This window comes from Spizellomyces punctatus (assembly GCF_000182565.1).
Source record: "Spizellomyces punctatus DAOM BR117 chromosome Unknown supercont1.16, whole genome shotgun sequence".
Taxonomy (NCBI): domain Eukaryota; kingdom Fungi; phylum Chytridiomycota; class Chytridiomycetes; order Spizellomycetales; family Spizellomycetaceae; genus Spizellomyces; species Spizellomyces punctatus.
Window position 1 is genome coordinate 176,002 of NW_015971552.1, and position 24,016 is coordinate 200,017.

Genomic DNA, 24,016 nt, shown 5'->3' on the forward strand with positions numbered 1-24,016 from the left:
TTAAACCACGCTGTATGATCTATAAATCATGTGAGATCATGCTGAAATATCACTAGACAGTTCACATCTGATTTGGCTAAGTTACAATGTGGGAAATGGACTTAGAGTGTGTGGGAGTGATTTAAAGGGGTAAACCATCATGTAAGCAGTCTTAGAAGGTCTGGAAGGTTTGTGATGGTCTAGATCTTCAGGTAATGTTTGCCAAGGCATGGCTGAAGCTGCTGAGCATTGCTGAGCATGGCTGAGCATGTAAACAAGTGGGCTGAAGCATGTAAACAGTAAACAAAGGTGGAGGGAGGCTGAAGGATGTACTGGGTTATATAAAGGGGACTTTTGAACATCTCTGGAATAATACATAAGTTACACATTGCAATACTTGCAGAGTGGCTATAGTAACAGTCCACAGCCAATAATGTAACTGGATAAATGCAGTTTGTAGCAAGGCTGTGCCATGTCTCATTACAGTTAGGTTCCTTTGAGTCAGGCCCCATAAGGGTGAGCTAATCTGTAGTATAGTATAAGTCTATTCTGTGTAAGAACCACTAAGGGAATATACTAGCTAGCAGCACAAAAGTAATGTGTATGCCAATGGTGCTATCAGTTACCTCTATAACCAATATTGTAACCCTATGCTGGCTTCCCTTTTATAGGAACCTAAGCAGAAGTATCTCCAGACTGATTACCTACATATATACCACCAAATCCTACTCAGTTAACCCAAGATAATTAATTTGCTTCTTGCTCTGATTATGAAAACTTTTTGAGATTGGCCCAGCTCATATGGCAATGTTACTCCTGCTAAGTATAAGCCTTAAATTTGTTATATCAGCTACCTTGAAATCAGCCTTCTTAATTGGTCAATGCCATGAGGAAGGTTATAGTCAGCTCTATCACTATACATTTGCAATATATATTGATTATATAGTCCTCTATTATTTTTATACACTAGTAATCTTATCCAGGTTTGCTAGGCCTGTGGTGGCAGTAGGGCACCAGTCAAACCCACCCAGTTAATGCATTTGTGCACTAAGCTTGTCCAGGACAATAAGGAAAGCTTCCAGATTCAATAATTGGGAGGTTTACCCTTACAACAGGAACTACCATGAAAGTTTAGTGAGATTCTCCAAATTATATCAATGGTGACTGTGTCCACGGTAAAAGTTGAATATCTGGTCCCAGGCTTCATAAAGGTTGGTGGATATAGTTGTTAGTTGACCAAAGGACACCATCCATCCAGTTGCCATTCAACAAACCTTCTTGAGGGGACTCCGCATATGAAAACAGTTTCAAATCTCCCTCCGAGATGACGCCCTGTAGCATACTCATTTTTAGCAAACAGCACGACGGCGTTGTTATGAAGAAAAGTATTGAGGTCTGGTCCTTACATCTTCCAGCATGTTGTGGAAATTGACCATCCTATCCCACCATGCTTTGCAAAACAAAATGACGGGAATTCGGGCCATTTTCTTGGTTTGAATCAGTGTGAGGGCTTCAAACAGTTCATCCATCGTGCCCCATCCACCTATCAACCGTTATGTGAGTTGTGTGGTAGTAGAATCCTTTCTTGCGCCACATAGATGTACCTGGGAAGGCCACCAATGCTCGCGCGCGACCGAGGAAATGCATTTTGCGCATTGCTGTTTACAGCAGAAACATTAGACGGATGATGGTTTTGGACTCCTGGATGATCGGAATGTAGGCTTACAAAAGTAATGGAAGTTGAAGCAGAGCTAAAGGAGAAAAACGGGGAACCATCGGGAGTAAGTACTCTGTGCCGGGGCATGACGATTGAAAAGCGTTTCCACACCTCCGGAGTGATGTACGGATTCGGTCGCTGCTCGAAGGGCAGAACAATATTCAGCCCCACCGAGCGACCTCCCGGAACTTGAGTTGCGCCTCTGTTGGCTGCCTCCATGATGCCAGGACCACCACCAGTTATGACGACCCTGTATGGAGCAGATGTCAGCAAGATATTTTACACACATGGCAGATACGCACAATTTGTTTCCGTCGGAATTCTTAGTTACAATTTCGCCAAATTCTTGAGCGGCTTCATAATATTTGACGCTCTCCAGCATCTTTTTGGCTATCCTCAGGCTTTCCCTCGCCTCGGTATCGTTGGGTCCCTTTTGCTTCACAAGCTCTTCTGCAACTCTCAAATGTTCTTGAGCCTGGTCGCGATCCCTAATTCTGGCACTACCAAACACAACAATAGTACTATCGATTCCCGCTTCCGCAAGGATCTTTTCAGGTTTAGTGTACTCGAGCTGGAGACGAAGGGGTCGCAGGTCATCACGAAGCAAGAACGGTTCGTCGGCCCAAGCCAAGCGGTACGCTGGAGACGTAGTTTGTGCTGTGCGCGGGTCCGAGGCGGCAGACTTGAGAGCACCAGGAGCCTTTTGGGGAAAGGGATGATAGTGATGCATGAGGTTGGGTACAAGGGAAAAAACTGGCTGTGGGTTAACAGAAGACTCGGTTATGTCCTATAAGGTCGGGGTCCAGAAACGTACCAGTCTTGGCACTCAAATGGCGAGCACCCTTTTGGTTGGAGTCCTTGTTCGTATCGTCGCCGTGCTGCATTGTGGATGTCGTGGAGGGAGATCACTTCCTGCCAACGCGTTTTCAGATGCTGGCCAATCTGTTGGTTGCTGACGTAAGGATCACGCTAAAGACGGAAAGACCAGTTTACATGGCATAAAATAGATAATCATGTTTCTTGTTACATTAACAAATCAGTGATCTCTGATAGACATTACGCTATATGCATATATTCATTGCGATGGTGTTTCAATTCCTGCGCAAATAACCCTTTCGGAAACTTCGACACCACAATTTGCCTGCGATTTCGCCTTCACATATACCAGGGTTTCACTACTGGCAGTTTCGATTGTTTTAACCACAGTTGAAACTAGCCTGTCTAACCCTCTCACCCGCATCAGAAAGTTTTTCTCATCATTAATAGACGCAGTCATCAAGACCGAATCGTCGTCATAGTCCCATCGGAGCATTCCCAAAGTGGTCATGATTCGGTTCCACCCACATGGATGGTGATCTGCCTTTTCTCTGAAGGGCGGTTCCGTATGCACGTAATCAAAGTCCAGAGGTCCTGTCGTGTAGACTATTTCGTATTGATCTGTATTTGCTTGGTCTTTGAACGATCGCATAATTGCAACGTGCGGACGATACACGGTTCCGCAACATTTCACTCCTTGGTGTGTTCGAGCAAACCCAACAAAGTACTCGCTGTCTCGCCACTGCAGCCACGGCGTCCCGCCTCCCAGCTTCCCGAACGTCGTGTCCTTCTGGCCACCGATCGTTGAGCAGTGCCCATCATGTGCAATATCACAAGCCATAATATGCAGAGGCTGGACACTGAAACGATCATTCAGCTAAATTTGAAACATAGCACCGTCATGTTATCCCCTCACCTATAGACCACTCGAAACTCATTTTTATGAAAGAAAGGTGTCCAATTTTTTTCCCAGTTTTGAGGCGCAAAATCAGGGCGAAGAGCAGACTGATGTCGTGATGTGGTATTGAAAGTCCATTGCTTGCGCTTTCCGTCCATATCTCCCATGTGGAACAAAAGGATAATGTTCCCGTGAGGATCGGCGATGGCTCGCGGATCCTCTTGGCCTGTATAAAAAGCCTGATCTGGCGTATAGCTGGAGATGTATGAGGTGACTTAGCGTATCCGCAAAAAGTCAGGCTGCCACGAACTTACATTTCCATGACGTCTGGAAATTTTACCAAGTCATCGCCAACACGTCGCTTGAGTGGTACGGGTCTTAGATCTGAATCGTAAGATTGTGCAAACAAAAAACTCCGCTTCCCCCCAGCACACGGAGGTCTGCATGATGGATCTTTGTATTGCATTCGTGTGAAATATACGTAGTGCCGGACATCTTGGAGCCATACCGCCGTACCGCTGAATGCGTCCCAGTGGGCAGGGGTGTTCGGCTCTTGCGCTACTCTTTGCCTGTAATTCGCAGAGAACCAGGCAACATTTACCGTCATATCTTTGATACGGTCAACATACAGCACTTTTTCGAAGGCTAATGGGTCCCAGCACCCATCAGGCATCATGGCAACTTTTATGTCCTTCGGTATGACTTTTTCCGGAAGGACTTTATCCCAGCTACCCGTAGACGATGGTGCAAGTATTGGAGAGGAGTCTGCTGGTTCTGAGACTAGTGTGGAATATGGAGCCAGGGTAGAAGTTGCTTCAGAAGGCTGTTCCGCTGACGCAGCACGCTTTGTTCGGCTTAACACCTTAGACACACGACCTTATTAGCCATATAGATTGTGCGAAAAATATATCATGGAAATGACGAACCTCTGATATTCTCCATTTGGTGACCAGAGAATGGAAAGCTACCAATTGCAGTAGTAGAATCACAATTACAATATCCCTCCGCCGCCTCTTCATGAAGGTGCTCGCTATCCGTATTGCCGCATGCCGCATCGCGTTTCTCGTTGAACTGAGCAGCATTGCAACTGCACGTTCGTAAATACGCGAGCAAGCTATGAAGGTCAAACTTATCTTGCTGCTATCCAGGAAGCTTGGCTCCGTCGGGGCCAGATTTACGTAAGCCAGATCAATGCATCAGCTCTATGTAGCTGAGCCTTTGGATTTCCGGAGCCATTATTATTTGGCAGCTACGCTTGACCTTTTCAAACTCTCGCACTCGTATTATTCTTCCTTAAATAACAGGATACCACCCAGGGTAGAATCGATGTTTCAAAGCCTCGTCATCGTCATTGCAATATGGGTCCTTTTGACCCTTATATTAGTGCACAAACTCTTGAGCATCTTCAGGCACCGGTTATAGGTGTACTTATGTTTCTTTTATTTGCCTCTTCCTGCGAGAGCTCAAGGAAACAAGCCAGCCTGAAAGGAGGTTTTTGGGCGAGGAAAATACTTCTTGAACGACGCATTCTTATTGGCTGCGCGCATGTGAGATTGCAAATGTTTACCGGCTGCTTAGTTGTTTGCCTTCAACAATACGAGAATATGGATGATGGCCTTTGAATCCGGTCCGCTCGCCACTATTGGCAGCAACAAACACGTGCTTACGTACGCAGACCATGTCCAACTCCGCTCGGGAATACCAACCTATGTTTTCCCCTCTGTTGAGACCTTTCAAGCATCAGACTACCTACCTGGAAGTCTTTGGGTACTCTCGTACCAATGAGCGAAAATACCTCGACCTCCGCGCATGGTCTGGTGGAAAACGGTTTAGGTAGGGGCTGCCATTAATGGAGCGAATTCATCGGGAACACGTAATTGTTATTCTAACGCTCGGAACTAAGGAGTGGAAGAACCGGGTCCTGATTCTGCAGTTGATGTGGGCCCATCAGACTATATTCTTGTCACTGGTGGAGCGGGCTACATTGGAAGCCACGCTGTCCTCGAGTTGCTGCAAACGGGATACAAGGTGGTGGTTGTAGACAACTTGTGCAACTCATCCAAAGGTAAATAAATGCTAATCCACTGGTCAATATTGAGTATAAGCTAATTTATTCGTTGACCTCATAGAATCCCTGCGCCGAGTGGAGAAACTGACTGGAAAAGTGGTTCAGTTTCACGAAGTGGACCTCCTGGACCAGCCCTCATTGGAGGGAGTATTTGCGTCATACCCTATCTCCGCTGTCCTTCACTTTGCAGCATTGAAGGCAGTTGGCGAATCTGTAACCCACCCGTTGAGATATCATCGCGTTAATTCAGTGGGAACAATCAATCTCCTTGACTGCATGTATCGACATGGAATCTGGAATCTAGTCTTCTCATCTTCTGCCACTGTGTATGGTGAACCCGATCGACTTCCGCTCACCGAGTCCGCTGCACTCAGAGCCACAAATCCTTACGGAAAGACCAAACTTTATATAGAGGAAATCCTTCGCGATGCTGCCATGTCTGATTCCAGATGGCGAATAGCACTTTTACGTTATTTTAATCCCGCTGGAGCGGTAAGGCGTCCCGTTGTGACTGGTATCACTACCAAATTGATCTAATAAGACATACACACAGCATCCGAGTGGCCGAATAGGCGAGGATCCCCACGGAGCTCCTAATAATCTTATGCCTTACATTGTTCAAGTAGCAATTGGCCGTCGACCTCATGTTACAGTTTTTGGGTCAGATTATTCAACGAAGGATGGCACCGGTATGTTTGGTTCGATAGGAGTATCGCTTTGTTTACTGATTGCCTTTTTTAGGGATTCGCGATTACATCCACGTGGTGGATCTTGCAAAAGGGCACATAGCTGCATTGGAAAAACTTGTTCGCACGCCGACACATGGCTGCGTTCCGTACAACCTTGGCACCGGTGTAGGGTACTCTGTATTGGAGATGATATCTGCAGCAGAGAAAGCTAGTCAGAAAACCATTCCATATGTGATCGCCCCAAGACGAAAAGGAGATGTCGCTGAAGTGTATGCAGACCCGTCCTTCGCTAACCGTGAACTAGGTTGGAGGGCAGAACGGACCCTAGATGAGATGTGTCGGGATCAGTGGGCATGGCAAAGTACGAATCCGCACGGGTACGGATCAGAGTGAGAACTCCTTGTTCTGGCATCGAAACCACCACAACTGCTCGACTACTTGCGCTATGAACGTCTGCTACTGTTTTGTATTTACCTATGAGGACGCCATATATATATATATACATATGAATATCCTTGAAGCGGTTAATTCTCCCCAGGACGATGGAAGTATGAGCACAGTCGTGTGGATCTCTAAGTGCGAGCGCAGACCATCATGATCACAAGTTCAAAGGTTCTCCCGACCAGTGTAAGTAGTGGATCAAGGGATCTAAAAGCTCTATAGCAAAATCCACGGTGGATATCCTCCAGAGTACCTCAATATTACATTCCACAATCTCCTTTGTATTTCTCTGTAACACACGTTGGTCAAATAACGGATAACCCTGCAGCGCTGACCTGACAATCAGATTCTTTTCTATCCATTCTCCGCTGAGCTTTTGCAACGGTACCGACAAGCGTATCGAACCTCAGCTGGTCGATAACATGCTGGGTCAAAAACGCCGTAAAGATAGAGTGGGGAGAATAAATTCCTCAGGGACGGAACATCAGCCGCATCACTGTGTGAAGGTATGAGCCTGTATCAAGCTTTGGCATGTTTTTCCTAAAGGATTTAATGTCCACGTCATCCCTGGTATGTTCCCAGTCCAAGTTAAGCACTGCTGCTTCCTAGACACATGTGTTATGTCTTCGGTGAGTTGCGGACTAACAAAAGGTCCCACTCTTTGATGTCCACACATATGAGAGTTTGCTAGTTTATCCTGAGTACCGTGCCATGAAGGTTGCCTTAGACTCTCACGGCTGAATAGAGCGGTATTGCAAGCCATTCTTCGCTATTGACTAGTTAATCGAAGTTTCCGACTCATAGCTCCCAGTAGCTCATAACAATCTTGGGTTGGATGCTGCTTTGAGACACCTGACGTCAAGCTAAACCGATATTGATGCCTTTCGAGAAAGTCAGAAATGGTCCACCGGTTCTAGGGGCTCGATGACAAAGTAGTAATTTCCGGTTGCGGTGTTTCCTGTCCCCTTTAGGTACTGGATCGAAACGAACTTTATTTGCCAGCCCAGCAGGGTGAGTGGCATCTAAAAGTCGGAGGGTGGCCCATTCCACCTATACCGGTTAGCGTAAGTTGAATACAAAAGTGTATTCAACTGGAGTACCAATTTTGTTGAGGGGGTTAAGTTTAATTATGCAGTTGCTTCCAAAACCGTACCGTTTCCGTTACTTATCACGAAAATGCCGATCTTCACAGAGGTGACTTCAGCCTCGCAGCTTTGGAATCACGATCAATGACAAACTACCTGTAGAACAATATTGCTTACCTTACCGCAAGTAAGCAGGGACGGAAATGCGCAAGTATACACGTTCGGATCTTCTTTAAAAAATCAATTCCGTTAGTTGACTGGTGCTCCAAACATGACAGTCTTTCCAAATAGGATATTATTGGGGGAGAAGAAAAGTTAATAGCAAGCGATTCGCTACGCATTTTCCATAAGCGCAATACAACGATTCGGGCGGTCTTTGCAGAGGCGGAATGGCCGTTGCGCACAAAGACAGCATGTAGAGTGGTGCATCGTCCATAAGCCCACTTGAATTCAGATGAGCCGCGATTTTAGTGAGTTGCACCACACATTCGCGAATTCTTACGAGGCCCATCTTCGCCACTTCTGGCGTGATGAGCAGGGGCTACGAGAAAAATGGACCTAAAGAAGTCAACGGTACTCCCGAAAAGAGGAAAGTACAATAACGTTGATTCAAGATAAGCATATGCTGACTATATATATTTAGTTCCTATTCAGTTGAGAATGCAGTCAGCCTTTACTGCTACTCGCATTTGGCCAGTGGTCAGTAATTCGCTCACCTAAGACTCTATTTACGCGCCTTATCGTAATTTTCAACGAACCATTTGGCGGTAAAGGACAGCGCTGTATTCCGGGAAACAGCAATCGTAAATACAGGAAGCGCAGCCAGTAATACCACAAGCCACAACCCTACCTTCATGGAAAGGTGTAAACTTAAAGTCTGGCAAGAAACGTCGCAATTTTGAATTCGACGCAGTCTTTTTATACTGCCCGTCCGCCTTGGTCTTGTCCCACACACAAGATCCTTGAAAATCCATGGCCTTCACAATTTCCTCAGCGACGTGCTTGATGTTCACTTCGTCTTCTTCCCCGACTACGCACATGGGGCATCATAAATCACAAGGAGTTAAAATCGCGTATCGAGTAAACAAACCGGAGAGAATAATGGGATCAATATCATCGTACTCGCGAAGTGTCCAGATAAAAAGCTTCGCAAGGTCATATGAGAAGATGAACTGCCGGAGTGGGGTACCAGACCCAGAAACGACGAATTCTTTCCCATATTCTGATCCCATCAGTAGGCAAGTAAAGCTTAGCAATGGTAAGTCGTTGCACAAGGTAACTCAAGAGGCCTACTTTTTGCAAGATAGCACTTGTGTAACAATCCGGGAATGACATGCGAGTCCTCAAGATTGAAGTTATCGTGCGGGCCGAATATGTTGGTCGGTATAACAGAGGTAAAATGACACCCGTACTGCTGAGAGTACGCTCTTTTTCACAGATTATACCAGTAACTGCGTTAGTCAGCTGATCAACGAGGAGATGGCGAACGCCAGCACCGCACCGATTCATGACATCAATCATACGCTTAGCATAAGCATATCCAAAGTTAGAGTCATGTGGTGGGCCATTATGAACCATGGTCTCATCAATGGGATATGTCGATTTGTCGGGAAAGATGCAGGTCGAAAGGCATGATACAACCTTCTTGACCTGGAGATTCTGTGAGTGTCTGCTGCGAGAACGACGACATTTTTATGCCATATGTACCTTGTATGCGTGGGCTGTATGCAGTACATTCTCGTTGATGAGCATGTTATCGCGCAAGAAGTCCGCTTGGTACTTCATGTTGCGGAAGAGGCCTCCCACAAGGGCAGCAAGATGAATTACATGGGTTGGTTGGTAGTGCTCAAATAAGGCCCGGGTCTGAGCCAGATCCCTGCGACAATGAATGTCAAGGGGCTGCCTCGCAGACACATTAAAAGTTTGCGTATATGGCCATACCTCAAATCCGCCTCGCTGCTGGTAACAAAGACCCATTCCTCTCGTTCCTGACGCCCAAATCGTGGATCGTTGCAGGTTTCGATTACATGCTTTATGGCGGACCCAACAAGTCCAGTACCGCCCGTAACGAGGATAACGTCTTTGTTCATGAGCATTTTTTCGTGCAAGCTGCTTGACTAGAGTGCGCGAAACGCGCGACCGCGTTCGTGTTTGAATCACGTGAGATGCAGGTGGATGAGGCTTGTGATTCGCTTTTCTGCCATAGATCAGCCTTGCCCAGTTTCAACTAGGCTTTGATTGCCCACCAAAATCGCTACGGATTGGGAGTAAATGCGGGTTGAATCTTGGACAAAGAAGCAACTCTGAGCATTCTTTCTCCTGAGATGCCCACGTTATTCCTGTATCAGTGGCCCGCAATGCCTAATTGCTTGCTCGACCACACGCTGAACTGCCAGCGTGAGGTTCTGATCATTGCGGAAAAATAATCTGGAATATGTCGGGTGGCTTCTTGCGTCCTACAGAGGCTACTCATAATTGCAGCCAGTACATGTTAATAGGTGTTCCTTGTCATCTCCAATGCTGCTGGGAGTGAAGCATTCCATCACAACGACGGCTGCTTGGTCACGTGCCGGTTCCTTAGGGTTAGGGTTAAGGCGTGTGAAAAATGTTCAAGATTCAAATGTAGCCGTCATATGTTATAAAAAAACAATCCCATCCTATATATGTCTTTCCGGAACGATGAAATTTCAGGCAAACGTCAGCTCGCGGAAAGGCCTCATCTTTGGTCTCACATTTCTTGGACTCTTGGCCTTTGCCAGTATTCCCCATTCCTTTCATCACCTTCGATCAGTCAGAGAGGACACATTTTGTGGACCCGCCGTATGGGCAATTAACGACGAAAGCGCCGTCTGCAATGCGGCAAGCCAGGCAGCTATTCGGCAACTTGCGGTAACTGTATCCAAGCTGGCTGCTCCTGCAAAGATTGAGCATGCATGTGAGATCAAGAGGTTCGGCAGTGGTTGGGGAGGTGTGTATCTGCTTGTTAAATATATGGGGGTGAATGGGTCCTAAGGTCATGCTTGGCACTCCAGAACACCAGCTTTGTAATAAACCTCCGAGTGCCCAGTCTGGATGCGTATTTTACTCGTTCGGCATTGATCAAGACTACAGCTTCGACCTACACCTGTCAAAGGATTGGAACTGTCGTGGCTGTCAGTGAGCTCATTCAACGTTATATTGGGAGCCACATACTAACGAATATCTCTACAGTTATGTTGGACCCGACGGTCGCCCACCCAGCAAGAATTGGTAACAATCTCTACTTTTTCTCGATTGGTGCCACGTTACTGCAGGAGAAGGATTTAGGAGGGGCAGGATCTGCCATGAGGGGAACCGCTGCTAATAAATGGCAAATCACATCGCTGCCTGAATTGAAGCGGTGGCTTGGGCACAAGCATATTAATGTGCTTAAAATGGACTGTGAAGGGTGTACGTTGATAATTGTTCGTTTGCGCGTTCCCTGATTCTATCCCTAAGGTTCACTCTCTCCCAGGCGAGTATGCGCTAGCTAGGGACATAGCAAAGCAAGATCCTACCTTTTTCCACAATGTCGATCAGCTGGCCATCGAAATTCACATTTCAAAAGCCTGGATCAAAACGGATCGTCATCTGCACTACTTGGGACTTCTCTACCATATGCTGAAAGTCGCTGGACTCCACCTTATTTCTTCGGACATTACGCCTTGTATGGCTGTAGATGAGGCACCGGGATGTCCAGAGTTTCTTGTAGAAGCAGGTTATCCGTGTGGGCCAAAAAAAATGTGCCACAACTACTTGTTTAGCAGATAGAGATAGATAGATGGAATAGTGATAGGATACACATTTTTCCCCATTAATATCACGTGGTGATTAAATTCATCTTAAGCAACCGATTACAGCTGGACTGAAGCATACAGTGGCCGACTCGTTTGAGATGTGACTTTGGGACCGACACTCACTAGTATGCTTTGCAGAGCGCACAGCATCCGGTAGACGATGAATGGAGCTACGGAATCAGCATTGGGGGCCTCGCCTCAATTGAGAATGTGCAAAACGCGAAAACTACAATCGGCGAGAGCGGTCGTTTCTGCCAAAGAACATGGCCTGCGTTTCCTTGATTTACGATCTTGTCTTGCATACAAACATCACTGCCTTGTGGCGAAGAATCTGAACGACGGTTTCAAACTTGCAATAGTCGATGCATCCAAATGGGCTGTGAGGCATCATCGTTTGGAATCCTCACCGCTCATAAAGTGTGTGCTGCGCCTCCCGTTAAATCAGGCATAGCCACGAAAGTCGAGGGCTGAGTCAAGAAAACAGCCGTCCGAAATCACGTCCGAACGCAAGGGACACAACTTGTACTCCATCAACAAACGACTACAACCGCATTTTCATCCCCCTTCCCTTCTTCCTTGGACTCAGCCCACGAGAAGAAACAGTTTTGCCATTTTACTCAGCAAGCAGGAAAGGAGGTGAAATCCCATAGCAACAAACCAACACACACAGACAATCTGCTTTGGGGTTGCTGTGCAAAAAGGCAAAAAAAAAATGTTCACAGGAAGGGGGGCGGATTATTGGGGCTTGGCCTTTCCCCCCACCACCCCTTTGTCCTTCTGGGTTTCTATAAAAGCAACGCTGCCTTTGGTTCCTTCCCATTTCAGTACACAGCAGCAGTAGCAGTAGCAACAGCAACACACACACACAACAACAAATCATCCCTTCTCTCCTCCTCCTCTTCACCCCTCCCAAACCTATAACACAATCATGCGTGCTATTCTCGCCGCCGCCCTTCTCGCCACCGCCGTATCGGCTGCGCCATCCCGCTACTCGTCCAACAACTACGGCTACCAAGAGCACTACGAGCCATGCAAACATGCTGTATGTATTGGACTGTCAGATGCAATCAGTGCTTGCTATCATTGCTGACATTATTGTGGTTTCATTAGCAAAAGCAGACTTGGTGGGACAATAATGGTGTAGAGTACGGATGGGACAACTACGCCAACAAGGCTTGCTTGGTCGTCAAGGAGCACAATTACTACAACGACTATAAGCAGGACTACCACAACGATTACAAGCACAATGAGTACAAGAACGATTACAAGAACGATTACAAGAACGACTACAAGAACGACTACAAGAACGACTACAAGTCGCACAACTCGTACTTTGCACCCGCCGTTCGTCCCTACTACGCTGCACCATACGCGGCCAACAGCTACGAGTCTTACTGCGATGCCAAATACCAGGACAAGAGCTACAACGAGTGCAATGAGTCTTACGAATACGCCAAGAAGAACTACTGCAAACAGTACGGTTCCAGCGGAACCAAGCACGGTGATTGTATCACGGAGCTTTCCAAGAAGAAGGACGAGTGCGTCAAGTCGATTGACCACCACAAGTCTTACTGCTGGGACAAAAAGTACCTTCCAGAGGGAGGTTACTACGAGACTCCCAAGAACGACTATTACGAAGAACCCAAGAAGGATTACTACGAGGAACCCAAGAAGGACTACTACGAAGAGCCCAAGAAGGATTACTACGAAGAGCCCAAGAAGGACTACTACGAAGCTCCCAAGAACGACTACAAACAGGACTACTACGAGGCCCCAAAGAGTTCTTACCTGCGCCACCCTGCTGCATACGAGCAACCTAAGCAGGACTACTACAAGCCTGAAAACCAATACTACGAAGCCCCCAAGCAGTCTTACTACGAAGAGCCCAAGAAGGACTACTACGAAGAACCCAAGAAGGACTACTACGAAGAGCCCAAGAAGGACTACTACGAGGCGCCCAAGAAGGACTACTACGAGGCGCCCAAGAAGGACTACTACGAGGCGCCCAAGCAACACTACGAGGGCGGCAAGACCTACGACTGCTCTAGCGCCAAACATTACTTCGACTCTACGGGCTCCCCTACTTTGAAGCAATGCGCATCCCTTGCTTGCAGCCCTGGCCAGACTTCCGACTACATCCAGCGTGCATTATACCAATGCTATGCACTTGAACAGGCTGCCAAGCGCAACAACGGTGGCTACCTTCCCAAGGGATGGTAAATAGGTTATTCTGCTGAGCGAGATGCAAGGGTGGATGTAAATACTGTTGGATAACCGGTTAGTGGATCTTATGTAAAGTGGGTCGTGCTTTGGGCAAGCTAGAGTGTCGGCTAGTGAAGTTAGACATGAAGTGGACGGACATTGGAGGAAATGGCTCTTTCTGTGTTATTGTTCTCTACCACTGTTGTAAAGTGGCCCAATGTTGGAAAGTTTCCAAATACACATTCTTTTTTCTATTTGAACATATTGCGCAACCAACACTAGAGTATGCTTCATCCTGTGACAACGAGCTGCGATTATAAGGTTTGTGCCGGAAGTCTCCTGGCATGCTTTAATTTCCTTCATACCAATTCTACATGGATTGGAAACAACATCCTACAAGTCGGGCCACCCATATGACTCGTTATTCTCAACACATATTGCGCCGAGACCCGAATCCCCAACATACTTTTCTGGTCCCAAATCCTCAATCTTATATCCGCCCTTGTAGACACCAGTACCGTTCAAGTCCCATTGCGGAAAGTATCGTCCTTCACTCATGCCCAAAGGTGTTCTCCGGGAAACTCGTATCCTTGGTAGCATCAGCCATCCTACGAAAATCCCATGTAGCTTGGCAATGCCGCGAACAAATGATTTGTAGATTGGATTTGGTTCTGGGAATCCCATGGCGACTCGAAGTCGCTTATCGCATAGGGAATGAAGTGCGGGGCGAATAACCGGCTGAAGAAAGCGCGGGTACCGGTTTAAAAAGAGTTTGAATGTAGCATTGGCGAGGATGACGTTGCGTGGTAGAGGATGCATATATTTAGTCTCATATTCTTCCACCAATCTTTCCATTTCATTGTAGGAATGCGGCATGTGTTGGAGACCCATTTTGATCCCGATTTGGGTCCAATACCTATATGTCGCCTGGACGAAGGAGATACTTGAGTATGCAGCCTTTTTGGGCTTCGGTTTAAAAAACTATTGGTTACCTCCTTCTCAACTTCGTCCAACCCTCTCCATCCGTATTTGCTAACCCATGTTGCCGGCTGTGTAATGAACAGCGCAAGAGTATAGACAAAATCCGTGTTATCAATTGTGTATTTGCCATGTAAATAGTTCATTCTTTTCAATGCCAGCACCGCTCGATCTGTGTCCAATATATTCTCTGTAAATTCCCTGATAAGAAGCTCAGTGTCATCGTACCGCCGCGGACACCTATGCACAAGTTCTCCCGTCGCGATTAGCAATTTATTTGCTTCAACGCCATAGGTTCGAAACAAGGCAAACTCTAAAGCTATTTGGGAAAGGAAGGGCAAGTCTCTGTTTGCAAAGAAGGAGAGACCTTGGTGGGCCCATTTTATGTCCCGCTTCTCGGGGGGAACCACTTTGAGGGTTCGAAGGTGTTTTCTGACTATGTAGAGGCGGATTAAGCGGACAGACGTAATGTATAGGGTGAGTGTGAGAGCAAGACGGCCAAGGAACCCCGAAGAAACAGCCATCATGTTGACGAATGCCGATGGACCCTGTCGACTTTGGGCCCACAAAGCCGCAGATAAGCAAACGGCCGTGTGGCTTGTGCTGAGCGCGCGTGCGCAGTCGGCAGCGTCAATCTGCGTTAGCTGACAGTTTTCCAACTGTAATGTCGATGAAAGAGGAAAAAACAAAAAAAATATATATCAATCACATAGATGTTTGAGCAGATATCCAGCTCTATAAGTAAAATGTCTATACATCGACAGAAGATGGCAGACAAAGCAACATAAATCAGTCATATTAGAAGCTGGCGCAGATGTACGCAATAACAAATGATGATCCCATATAAAACGCCCTTCAACACCACCACCATGCTAGGATCTATTCCTTCACATAATCTGGCACCGACACCGCCGACCAACTACTCTCGGTCCTCGAGAGCACGGAGGCAACATCTTCATCCACAGACGGTACATCCGTGAGGGAAACCATGGACTGCCCATCATAGTCCGCTTCGGAAAGGGTTGGTGGGAGACAAGGTGTTGGCTGGATCGTTGGTGATATGTCCGTACCAACAAAGGAGCTGGTATCTGGCTGTGCGGATGACACATGGAGATTTTGATCGGGCCTGGTTTTACCAGATTCCATAAAGATGCGAATCTGTTCTTCTTTCCAGCCTAAATCTGCCAGTTCTTGTTGGAGGGCGGAGCGTTTGGAAATCAATTGTTGCTTGAGGGTTTGGATGGAGGATTGGAGTGTGGTTGTCGAGTCTGTGCTGTCAGAATCTGTATCGCTGTCGGCTTCGTTGGTAGTGTCCGCGGGGGGGTTTAGATTCGATAAATTAAGTCCAGGTTCATGAAAATTGGTGAAAAGTGGGTGGAGAGAAGGGATGTCATGCTGCACAACAGGCTCGTCAGAGCGCTGCAGTTCTGGCTCCACTTCTTCTTCAAGGTTTCGTACTTTTCTCTTTCGTAGTTCTACTTCCTCCCTAGAGTTCGAGCCTCCTCTTTCCTCCTCTTCCCGCGGCTTGTCTTCACTCGTCTTTCGCCCGAACCCATTGCGCTCATTGCTCCTCGACTCATTTCTAGAATCACCACTCCTCGACTCGTGCCCTGACTCAAACCATTGACTATTCAAACGAATAATCTCTAACCCGACAATAACAAGAACAGTTACGATACTTCCGGCGCCGAGAGCTGCGAGAAGGCCACGCATCATTATATGGTGTGTAAGAGAGGAGCAGGTAGATATTAGCAGAAACGTCAAGATATGGCGGCGGTGTCTGGTGACTCACGTGAAACTATTACGTAAACAAACCCGCAACAATCTCATCCTGTTGACTATGGAGACGGTAAGTCCTCCAAATCCAATACACCGTGCCCGATAGGAATCACTTGGTGTTAACAACTCCAAAATTCCAGGCAAGCAGATTCGCCCCCAGTGTACTGGCTTGCAGGCGATCCAAGTCATTCGAATTCATTCTTTAAAATTCAGGAATATAATGTAAATTTTCTGACGTTGCGAGCATTGGCAGCCCAACTCCAGTGTGTCAAGCAACTGTCGCTGCAGTCTCAAATATTAGTTCTCCCCATTTTCATCAATCTCCATGTCCATGTTTTACTTTCCGTAGCTTTGCATTGACGGATCGGTTTAATTTTACCCTTCGGCGTTAACATGAATCGTATGTTTGCATTGCTATTGTTTTCCAGGAACTGGCTCCAGTAGGTTATCGGAATGAATGGCAAACTGAAAATCTGAGATCTAAATAACAAATAAATATCCTCGAATTTCCTAATTACAAACCATTCCCTAAATCTGGAACGAATGCGAGATCGGAGCGTAGATCTGCGCGGAATGGGAGACAATAGACGCGATTCAGTGCCAGGTGATGATAGCAAACCTTAACGAGAAGCATCAATATTTATATTTAGACCGCGGGTCAGTTGAGCCGGCGCATGGGTCCCGGAAAGTGTTACTCTGGCGTTTGGATTTCAGGATCATTAGCACTAAAAGGGGCTTTGAGTTGCGTTAGACGTACTCTTGTGTTTTTCCGTCACTTACCTTGCCCGCGTTCTTTCTCTGAGCTCCGTTTCGTGCCATGTCAGACTTGAACCAGACCGATGTATTCAATTTGGTATGAATATCATTAGATACTTGCTGCTGTGGGGGCGGGGCGCATTCGCTAAACTCCTCTTTCAAATGTACCTAGTGGTTCTCACCAGAGTGGTGCGACTGGCGATGTAAGTTCATGCAGTTTCTTTCATGCGCGGCTGCCAAAGTTTAACTGTTGCTACAGGGCGGATATCAGGATGCAACGATGAATCGCTGTGGAAAATTGTCTACATTGGTACGCTATCCTACCAACGTCAGAAGCAGCAAGACTCGAGACTCGCTACTTACGTTGTTTGGATTATCTATTTTAGGCCACACAATTTGGGGACTGTTCGTCATGCGTAAGCCTTTCGCTCAAACGTACCAAAGTGCACGGAGGCCATATCCCATACTCATCACTTCAATTAGTGTTAGGCATTGCCATTATTACCAGAAAAATTTACTTTAAACTCTGGAGGAAGGGTGGAAGCTTATTGAAGTTGTTAATGGGGGCTTCAAACCGCGTGCTGCTGAGGTATTCATATTGGCAGCTACCCTGCATATGTTCGGTGAGTTGGAGTGACATCGTGTCTCTCTATGCCGGAGCTCATGCATTTGATGCTGCTTGTAGGAAGGGTGTTGTACACATCGATTGTTCTTGGAAATGGCTTTAAACGGCATTCTGTCATAGAATTTTTCGTAAGTTCACTTTTGACTCAATGTGTCGTGCGCCCTTCTTCTGATCCTTTTGGACGTTAGCATGAATGGCCATGGACGGTACTTTACGATGGAGGGGTACTGTTCAACATCGGAATGTAGGGACTAGCAATCATTTCCGTTTATAGACTTATAAGTAACACATCGCAAGCAGCATCTACGCAACACCACGGTTTAAAGTGACCCCCGGGGCCAGAGCATCAGGCATCGAGAAAGTTCGTCTCCCAGGGCCCCGAGCGCTCAACCTCATTACGGCAATCTACATCGTCATCCCATCGATAACTCTTTCCCTCTTTGCCATTCTCGACGGACACGCCAGGGACAATGGAAACTGGGAGCTAGCAGCAACCTATAATTCAATCCACTACGCCTTGTGGGGCACATACTGCTGGTCGTTGGCCGCTCTGTCGTCATATTTTGGAGTCAAGTTGACTATGTTGTTGGGGGCAAGTGCCAGTGGGGCTGTGGAGAAAACGGAGAGCCGCGGGGACTTCAGGAGGGCCATATTAACGGTATTTTATTACTTCTCTGCGTGTTTTGATGCGTCGATTAACTCATAATCTTCGCACCAGCTCATCATAACCCTTTCTTGCACAATTGTCATCGAAGTGAGTTTTGCGCTCGTCCTCGTCTTTTACTCCATATTCCGCGAAAGTATGCACGTCCATCGATGGGTTTCTATTTGGATCGGACTTGTTTGGATATTAATTACGCCAGCCATGTTGACTCCAATATTTGTTATGGTGGCATATGGGTGAGTCCATTAGTTTTTTTTCCTGATTCGTCTCGAAATCAAGATCTGATAAAGTCAATCAATAGACTCATCAAAGACAAGCAAGAAAAAATGTCCCGCAATGCATCCACATCAGCCACATCTGGAAAATCCTCGAATGGGGGCAAATCTTCGGGAGCCCAAGCTTCTGAGGTGACGCCATCGACGGTTGTGGGGAGCCCACCTACGGACAGAATCATGAGTAGGGTTTAGGAGTTAAGGAGAGGGATACCATTTAGGATATATAAGACTTTCTTCAGAAAATATACCCTTTTCGCAGCGTACATGTTCTTAGCTCATGAAAGTCTACTATGTAAGTGCTCCAACACCCTTGCAGATGCTTCCCAGCGCAGCGCAACGTCTACTCCTCTTTTTGGTGACGAGGTCTACTTAATCCTATTGAGAAATTGAGCAATACATCATACTTTGACGAACAATGGGGAACAATTTAATGACTATAATATTGTCAGAATAAATATAATATAATCTATGATAATTACAAGTGAGTTTTTCACTGAAGACAATCTTCAACAACACCGAGTATATGCACATCACAAACGAATCTCCCATCCAAGGTCAAATGCGGTTTCCAAAAAGCCGATATCTGCATTTGGCTCATCCAGATTCCGTTCTCTTACAATGGCAGAACCCAAATTGGTAATGCCCTTGTCGGCATCCATAGTGGACATTGTGAACTGCTGAAAGACTTCCTCTTCGAAACTCATCGCATCAAAGTCGAGATCAATGGTTGCAATAGTCACTCTGGACATATGGCTAACGTAAGTCTCGATCGAATCTATAGAGTAGCGGGAGGGAGAGCTGGGAGATTCGGGTTCCTCAAGCGTAGCCGAGATCGGTAAATTATAAGATACTTCTGGTTCTAAAGGCTCCAATGCGGTTGTAAGATTGGGTTCGGATTGGAAATCCGTGCGTGGAATGAACTCATATTTTGGCGTCGTCGGCAATGTCGGAGATCTGTCTTCAGAACGGGTCTTCCATTCGCCGCTTTCGACGGCAGTGGCAATGAAGAGGACATTTAATGCAGGTGTTGATGAGGGTTTAGCGCGTCGCAGAAGTGCAGTTTTCAGGAGACCTAATGATCGGCGTTTACGAGGCGCGATTGTAGACGGTTTGAATGAAACCGGGGGTGCAGGAGGGACGGGTTGCATATGATGTACTGCTCTGTTTGTATCTGCCGATTCGTTGGTTTTTGCTGATGGCTTGGGCGGGGTGTGTGTTTCAAGTCTGGTAAGGTCGGATATTGATGATCGGCGGGGAGGAGGGATGGGATGTTGGTTAGGGTCTGAGATTAGCGGTTTACTGCAGTCCTGGAGCATTGGTCGCTCTTGGTGAATTGGTTCTGATTCGCGTCCGTCTCCCTTATTCGGCTGCTCTTTTGGCAGGTTGCTCTGGTCTTCCTTGACTTCCTTCTGGAGAGTTGCAAGTCTCGATTTCTCCTGCAGTTCCATCTTCTCGATTAGTGTCATGCTAGGCTTGGGTCTCACCGCACTCATCGGTGCTGGCTTTGGTGGGGCATCTAAGCTGTCGTCAGATTCCAACGATGTAGAGACGATACGTAAAGAGCTCTTTTGTGCAGTCGGTGCTCTTCTCGCTCTGAGGGTTGGTGCGCTAGTAACTGCGACAGGTCGCGATGTTGATTGATGCGCTGGTGATGCGCCGGTGATCCGTGGGGGAGGCTGCGAAATAACAGGCTTTGGTCCAGATTGCGCAAAAGGTAGGTTCCCAAGTGGAATCTCGTCATCCTCATCTTCGTCAGGTTTTTTCTTAACAGTTCGCCCCGGATGAAGGATGCGTGGTGTCGACTGCTTTGCGTTTGGCAGTTGCTCGGTCTCTTCATCCGACGATGAATCGGAAGAGTATCCGCTATCTCGTGGATTGGCAGTTTTATCATCGGTTACAAGCTTCTTTGTGCGAATCAAAGCGCGTTTTGATATATCCGCCATCCGTGCAGACGAAGACCGCATCTTCCCTCGTCTGCCGATCCCGCCCAATCCCGCCAGCGCCCTGACCGGGCGCTCCGAGGCAATGTCATCAAATACATTGCCTGCCGAGAGCACTTTGACAGGTCTGCCCATTAAACCACTCCACGTGCGATAAACCCTCTTTAGCAAATTTTGGATCAAAACTACTCGGTGCATGTCGCAAGAAGCCCTGTGTCGCTCAGTTTGGAGCTTTCGATGTGATAGGTTGGCGAGAACGATAGGATCAATGGCAGGGCGAGCTCTTCGTCGCCGAGTGGGGGTGATGGAGTCATCGCTCCGTAGTCGTTCAGGTGGCGACGTTGACGACTTTGGCTTTGTTCTTTTACCTCTCGTGCTCGGAGAGACTTTACGGTCTGCGAGGGCAAATAGACTAAGCATCGCTAACAGATAGTTTAGCTCTGTAAACAAATCAACTCGTTAGAGAAGAGGAAGCAAAAAGGACGACGAAGATAAAAGCAAAATCCTGCAAATACCTGGTGCCTGGCCAGGAAGGCTAGCTGAGTCTGCCACAAAGAGCACAGAGGAATTAAATCGAAAGCTGCGAGGGGATTTTCATGCAGAATGACAAAAGTGGTTTGATCATTGAAATGCATTAGAATGTGCGATAGGGGTGAACGCCTCGTTTTCATCTCACATTTGTTGAACACTTTCGGAATCGACACGCACCAGTGACTTCAACAGGCAACATGAATTTCCCTTTTAAAAACTCTACACTTTCAAAAAGAACTGTGCGCAACGTGGGCTTGACAGCACGAAAGCCACTATCGGCGTATGAATATGCGGAATAATTAAAATGGCGCCAACTTAAATTGTTCAACGAAAACGATGAATTTTGTCTAAAACAGTGGTCATACACACGAGGGGACCCTATTTATCCTCGGGTTTGGACTGGACACGTTTGGCCAACTCGGCAAACGTTTTCCCTTGAATTTCCGCAACCTCTAGCTCAAGTTTCGACGGCTGTCGACTTCCATCACCTCCCGCAAGCGTTCCAGAACCCCAGGCACTTCCACCTCGTACCTCCGTCAAGCCAGTGAACTGCGAAAAAGTGTTGAAATACCCGAGTGGAACGTAAACCATACCGTGGTGAGCAAGTGTGGATATGAAATTAGCGGCCGTCATTTCTTGTCCGCCGCCCATACTGGCAGTCGAAAAAAAGACTCCGGCAAGCTTTTGATGAAGACTGCCCTTCACCCAAAGTTGGCCAGTCCGATCCCAGAAAGCGCGCACTTGGGCTGTCATTATATGGGTCATTAGAATGCTTTCCATGATCTGTTACAAAACCCGAGTAACGTACCAGATTGGTTGCCGTATCGAGTGGGCATACCGAACAGGAAAGCTTCATATTGTTCTAAGGTCTCCATGGTCGCCAGCGGGACGTTTGGATCCTGACCAGGTGCGTGCATTTTCTCCAATACATCCTTTGGCTGTGGGCGAACGTCAGTATCTCGTTCTTGAGATCCGAACAACTTAGTCTAGTAAAGCGTCGTGTATACTCACCAAAGTTTCTGGGATTTGATACAAGTCGCCTTTCAAACCCACTGATTCAACACCCTTTTTGATGGCGCGAGCCAACTGGCCAACATGTCCGTACATCGAGTAGTAGATAATGGCAACCTTTTAATGGCTGTGAGATCCAGGACATTATTTATATCGGTTATCGAGAAACTTTACCTTTGAAACCATGGTGAGGAGCTGTCTGATCAATCTGAGAAACAAGATAGCGAGGCTGCTCATGCACAAGCCAGAGCTCTATTATATTCTCTTCCACTTTCCTGCCATGGTTTTGACTCTCACGTAACATGATATCATGCACGTTCACATTAAATGTGAGTGAGATCATTCGAACCGACAGGAAGGGATGACTTCAAATCCCCTAAAGAACTGACCAAATGCGCGGAGCAGTGCACAGTCGGCCAACATGGTCGAGTAAATGTACATTGGGAATGACATGGACGAGTTTAATGCCGTCATAATGTCCACATATCTACAGATGCGGGCTCTAAACTTCAGACGATCTTGGAGTTCGGATACGAGCACCTATGTCGCATTCACCCAGGTGCCATTGCACAATTTTGCGTTTTGACTCTTGGTTGTCTGCACCAGACTCGACAGCTGCTTGCGCCGACTGCCATATTGGTCGTCGATATTGTTGCCGCCCATATTTGCTAAGAGAGTAGAATATTCATAATCGCATGAAATATTGTCCAGATCGAGACTGTAGTTGTCCCCTCATCATATGCCTACGGATATGCACTTTGATACCTAATGATGAATTGGTAACACCTAGCTTAATCCAATAGACGATCCACAACATTATGGCAACCAATCGCATGAAGCATTCTAACTCTCAGGCAGAGTGTCTCTTGCGCTCTACCTAATCATAGCGACGTCTATCGTCAAATCGGCTCAGCAATCGATATTTTTGCTGCACCAACACGGCTTCCACGATGCGTATGACGACCCTACACGATGAATCCAAGACTAAGGCACTATGGAACGAACCAATGCACTTGTACCGTAAAATCATTTATGTACTGTATCATAGTACTACATAGGCGATGAGTTAGCGCATGTACAACCCAGTCTGGAAATCGTTGTCAGTGTCGTTCCCAGTTAAAATCTGAAATTAGAGTGGATCCTGTGCTGTGCTTCTTGGACGGGTTATTTAAACACATGAAGCGTATTATCATCATTCAGGTACTTGGTTCAAACAACATGCACGATGCGACCGGGCTGTTGGAGGCGGCGGATGAGGGAGTATCCTCTCGCATTGATATAGCATTCAAAACCAAAAAGTCGGGTATGATGACCCGTCGACAATCCTGTTTACAGCACGGATTCCCAGGGCATGCAAACAAGGATGTCGATAGATGATTTGGATATATTCACATCGCCCTCATCAAACAGCAACATGCCTGAAATACATTGGCGCGACGTGAGGAAACAGGGAATAACGTGGGCACGTTGCCCATTGAACAGCGAGTCACAAACCGACTGTGTTCGTTGCGTCTGTCGACCATCCTCTCGCACGAACCGCAGATTCATTACTCAATTCTCCCACGTGGTCCCATCTGTCTTCACTCAGAGTACCAAATTTTGAGATACCAAATGTTTGTTTCACACTCTATTTGTTAGAGTCCCACCAGGGTTATGGAAAACAATATTAAAAAGTATTTGATATCGATAAAGGCAATTCAGAGGGAATCTCTGGGATCTCATTTCATCCAACGTTCACCCAGTATGG

At 46.8% G+C, this 24,016-nt stretch overlaps 10 protein-coding genes across 10 annotated transcripts; 3 read left to right on the top strand and 7 right to left on the bottom strand.

The window, feature by feature from the left end:
• Window positions 1-874: 874 nt before the first annotated feature.
• SPPG_07489 (TIGR00730 family protein) lies at window positions 875-2,628 on the bottom strand. The gene is made up of 8 exons (XM_016755653.1): window positions 2,511-2,628; window positions 1,999-2,449; window positions 1,808-1,946; window positions 1,706-1,730; window positions 1,584-1,637; window positions 1,386-1,522; window positions 1,254-1,311; window positions 875-1,180 (listed from the first exon to the last, which is right to left on the bottom strand). The coding sequence occupies exons 1-8, from the start codon at window positions 2,578-2,580 to the stop codon at window positions 1,134-1,136; spliced, it is 981 nt and encodes a 326-aa protein (XP_016605135.1). The 5' UTR covers window positions 2,581-2,628; the 3' UTR covers window positions 875-1,133.
• A 143-nt stretch (window positions 2,629-2,771) lies between these two features.
• Window positions 2,772-4,465, bottom strand: SPPG_07490 (uncharacterized protein; the record flags this gene model as incomplete). The annotated part of the gene is made up of 4 exons (XM_016755654.1): window positions 2,772-3,372; window positions 3,429-3,665; window positions 3,725-4,272; window positions 4,337-4,465. 4 exons carry the CDS (start codon window positions 4,463-4,465, stop codon window positions 2,772-2,774), a joined length of 1,515 nt encoding a protein of 504 aa, XP_016605136.1.
• Window positions 4,466-5,145: 680 nt separating this feature from the next.
• Window positions 5,146-6,877, top strand: SPPG_07491 (UDP-glucose 4-epimerase). The gene is made up of 5 exons (XM_016755655.1): window positions 5,146-5,243; window positions 5,314-5,475; window positions 5,540-5,970; window positions 6,032-6,167; window positions 6,220-6,877. Exons 1-5 carry the CDS (start codon window positions 5,192-5,194, stop codon window positions 6,558-6,560), a joined length of 1,122 nt encoding a protein of 373 aa, XP_016605137.1. The 5' UTR covers window positions 5,146-5,191; the 3' UTR covers window positions 6,561-6,877.
• Window positions 6,878-8,128: 1,251 nt separating this feature from the next.
• Window positions 8,129-9,812, bottom strand: SPPG_07492 (uncharacterized protein). The gene is made up of 8 exons (XM_016755656.1): window positions 9,635-9,812; window positions 9,401-9,569; window positions 9,195-9,343; window positions 8,987-9,120; window positions 8,784-8,915; window positions 8,544-8,723; window positions 8,410-8,473; window positions 8,129-8,339 (listed from the first exon to the last, which is right to left on the bottom strand). The coding sequence occupies exons 1-7, from the start codon at window positions 9,787-9,789 to the stop codon at window positions 8,418-8,420; spliced, it is 975 nt and encodes a 324-aa protein (XP_016605138.1). The 5' UTR covers window positions 9,790-9,812; the 3' UTR covers window positions 8,129-8,339; window positions 8,410-8,417.
• A 126-nt stretch (window positions 9,813-9,938) lies between these two features.
• On the top strand, window positions 9,939-11,565 carry SPPG_07493 (uncharacterized protein). Its single transcript, XM_016755657.1, has 4 exons — window positions 9,939-10,661; window positions 10,726-10,845; window positions 10,904-11,122; window positions 11,187-11,565. Exons 1-4 carry the CDS (start codon window positions 10,211-10,213, stop codon window positions 11,480-11,482), a joined length of 1,086 nt encoding a protein of 361 aa, XP_016605139.1. The 5' UTR covers window positions 9,939-10,210; the 3' UTR covers window positions 11,483-11,565.
• Window positions 11,566-12,218: 653 nt separating this feature from the next.
• SPPG_07494 (uncharacterized protein) lies at window positions 12,219-13,982 on the top strand. Its single transcript, XM_016755658.1, has 2 exons — window positions 12,219-12,550; window positions 12,619-13,982. The coding sequence occupies exons 1-2, from the start codon at window positions 12,437-12,439 to the stop codon at window positions 13,726-13,728; spliced, it is 1,224 nt and encodes a 407-aa protein (XP_016605140.1). The 5' UTR covers window positions 12,219-12,436; the 3' UTR covers window positions 13,729-13,982.
• On the bottom strand, window positions 13,942-15,244 carry SPPG_07495 (uncharacterized protein). Its single transcript, XM_016755659.1, has 2 exons — window positions 14,703-15,244; window positions 13,942-14,637 (listed from the first exon to the last, which is right to left on the bottom strand). The coding sequence occupies exons 1-2, from the start codon at window positions 15,213-15,215 to the stop codon at window positions 14,104-14,106; spliced, it is 1,047 nt and encodes a 348-aa protein (XP_016605141.1). The 5' UTR covers window positions 15,216-15,244; the 3' UTR covers window positions 13,942-14,103.
• Window positions 15,245-15,456: 212 nt separating this feature from the next.
• On the bottom strand, window positions 15,457-16,422 carry SPPG_07496 (uncharacterized protein). The gene has a single exon (XM_016755660.1). The coding sequence runs from the start codon at window positions 16,402-16,404 to the stop codon at window positions 15,568-15,570; it is 837 nt and encodes a 278-aa protein (XP_016605142.1). The 5' UTR covers window positions 16,405-16,422; the 3' UTR covers window positions 15,457-15,567.
• Window positions 16,423-19,203: 2,781 nt separating this feature from the next.
• On the bottom strand, window positions 19,204-21,286 carry SPPG_07498 (uncharacterized protein). Its single transcript, XM_016755661.1, has 2 exons — window positions 21,243-21,286; window positions 19,204-21,167 (listed from the first exon to the last, which is right to left on the bottom strand). The coding sequence occupies exon 2, from the start codon at window positions 21,145-21,147 to the stop codon at window positions 19,318-19,320; it is 1,830 nt and encodes a 609-aa protein (XP_016605143.1). The 5' UTR covers window positions 21,148-21,167; window positions 21,243-21,286; the 3' UTR covers window positions 19,204-19,317.
• A 192-nt stretch (window positions 21,287-21,478) lies between these two features.
• Window positions 21,479-22,545, bottom strand: SPPG_07499 (NAD(P)H:quinone oxidoreductase, type IV). The gene is made up of 4 exons (XM_016755662.1): window positions 22,444-22,545; window positions 22,270-22,386; window positions 22,067-22,196; window positions 21,479-22,004 (listed from the first exon to the last, which is right to left on the bottom strand). Exons 1-4 carry the CDS (start codon window positions 22,504-22,506, stop codon window positions 21,637-21,639), a joined length of 678 nt encoding a protein of 225 aa, XP_016605144.1. The 5' UTR covers window positions 22,507-22,545; the 3' UTR covers window positions 21,479-21,636.
• Between the last annotated feature and the right edge of the window lie 1,471 nt (window positions 22,546-24,016).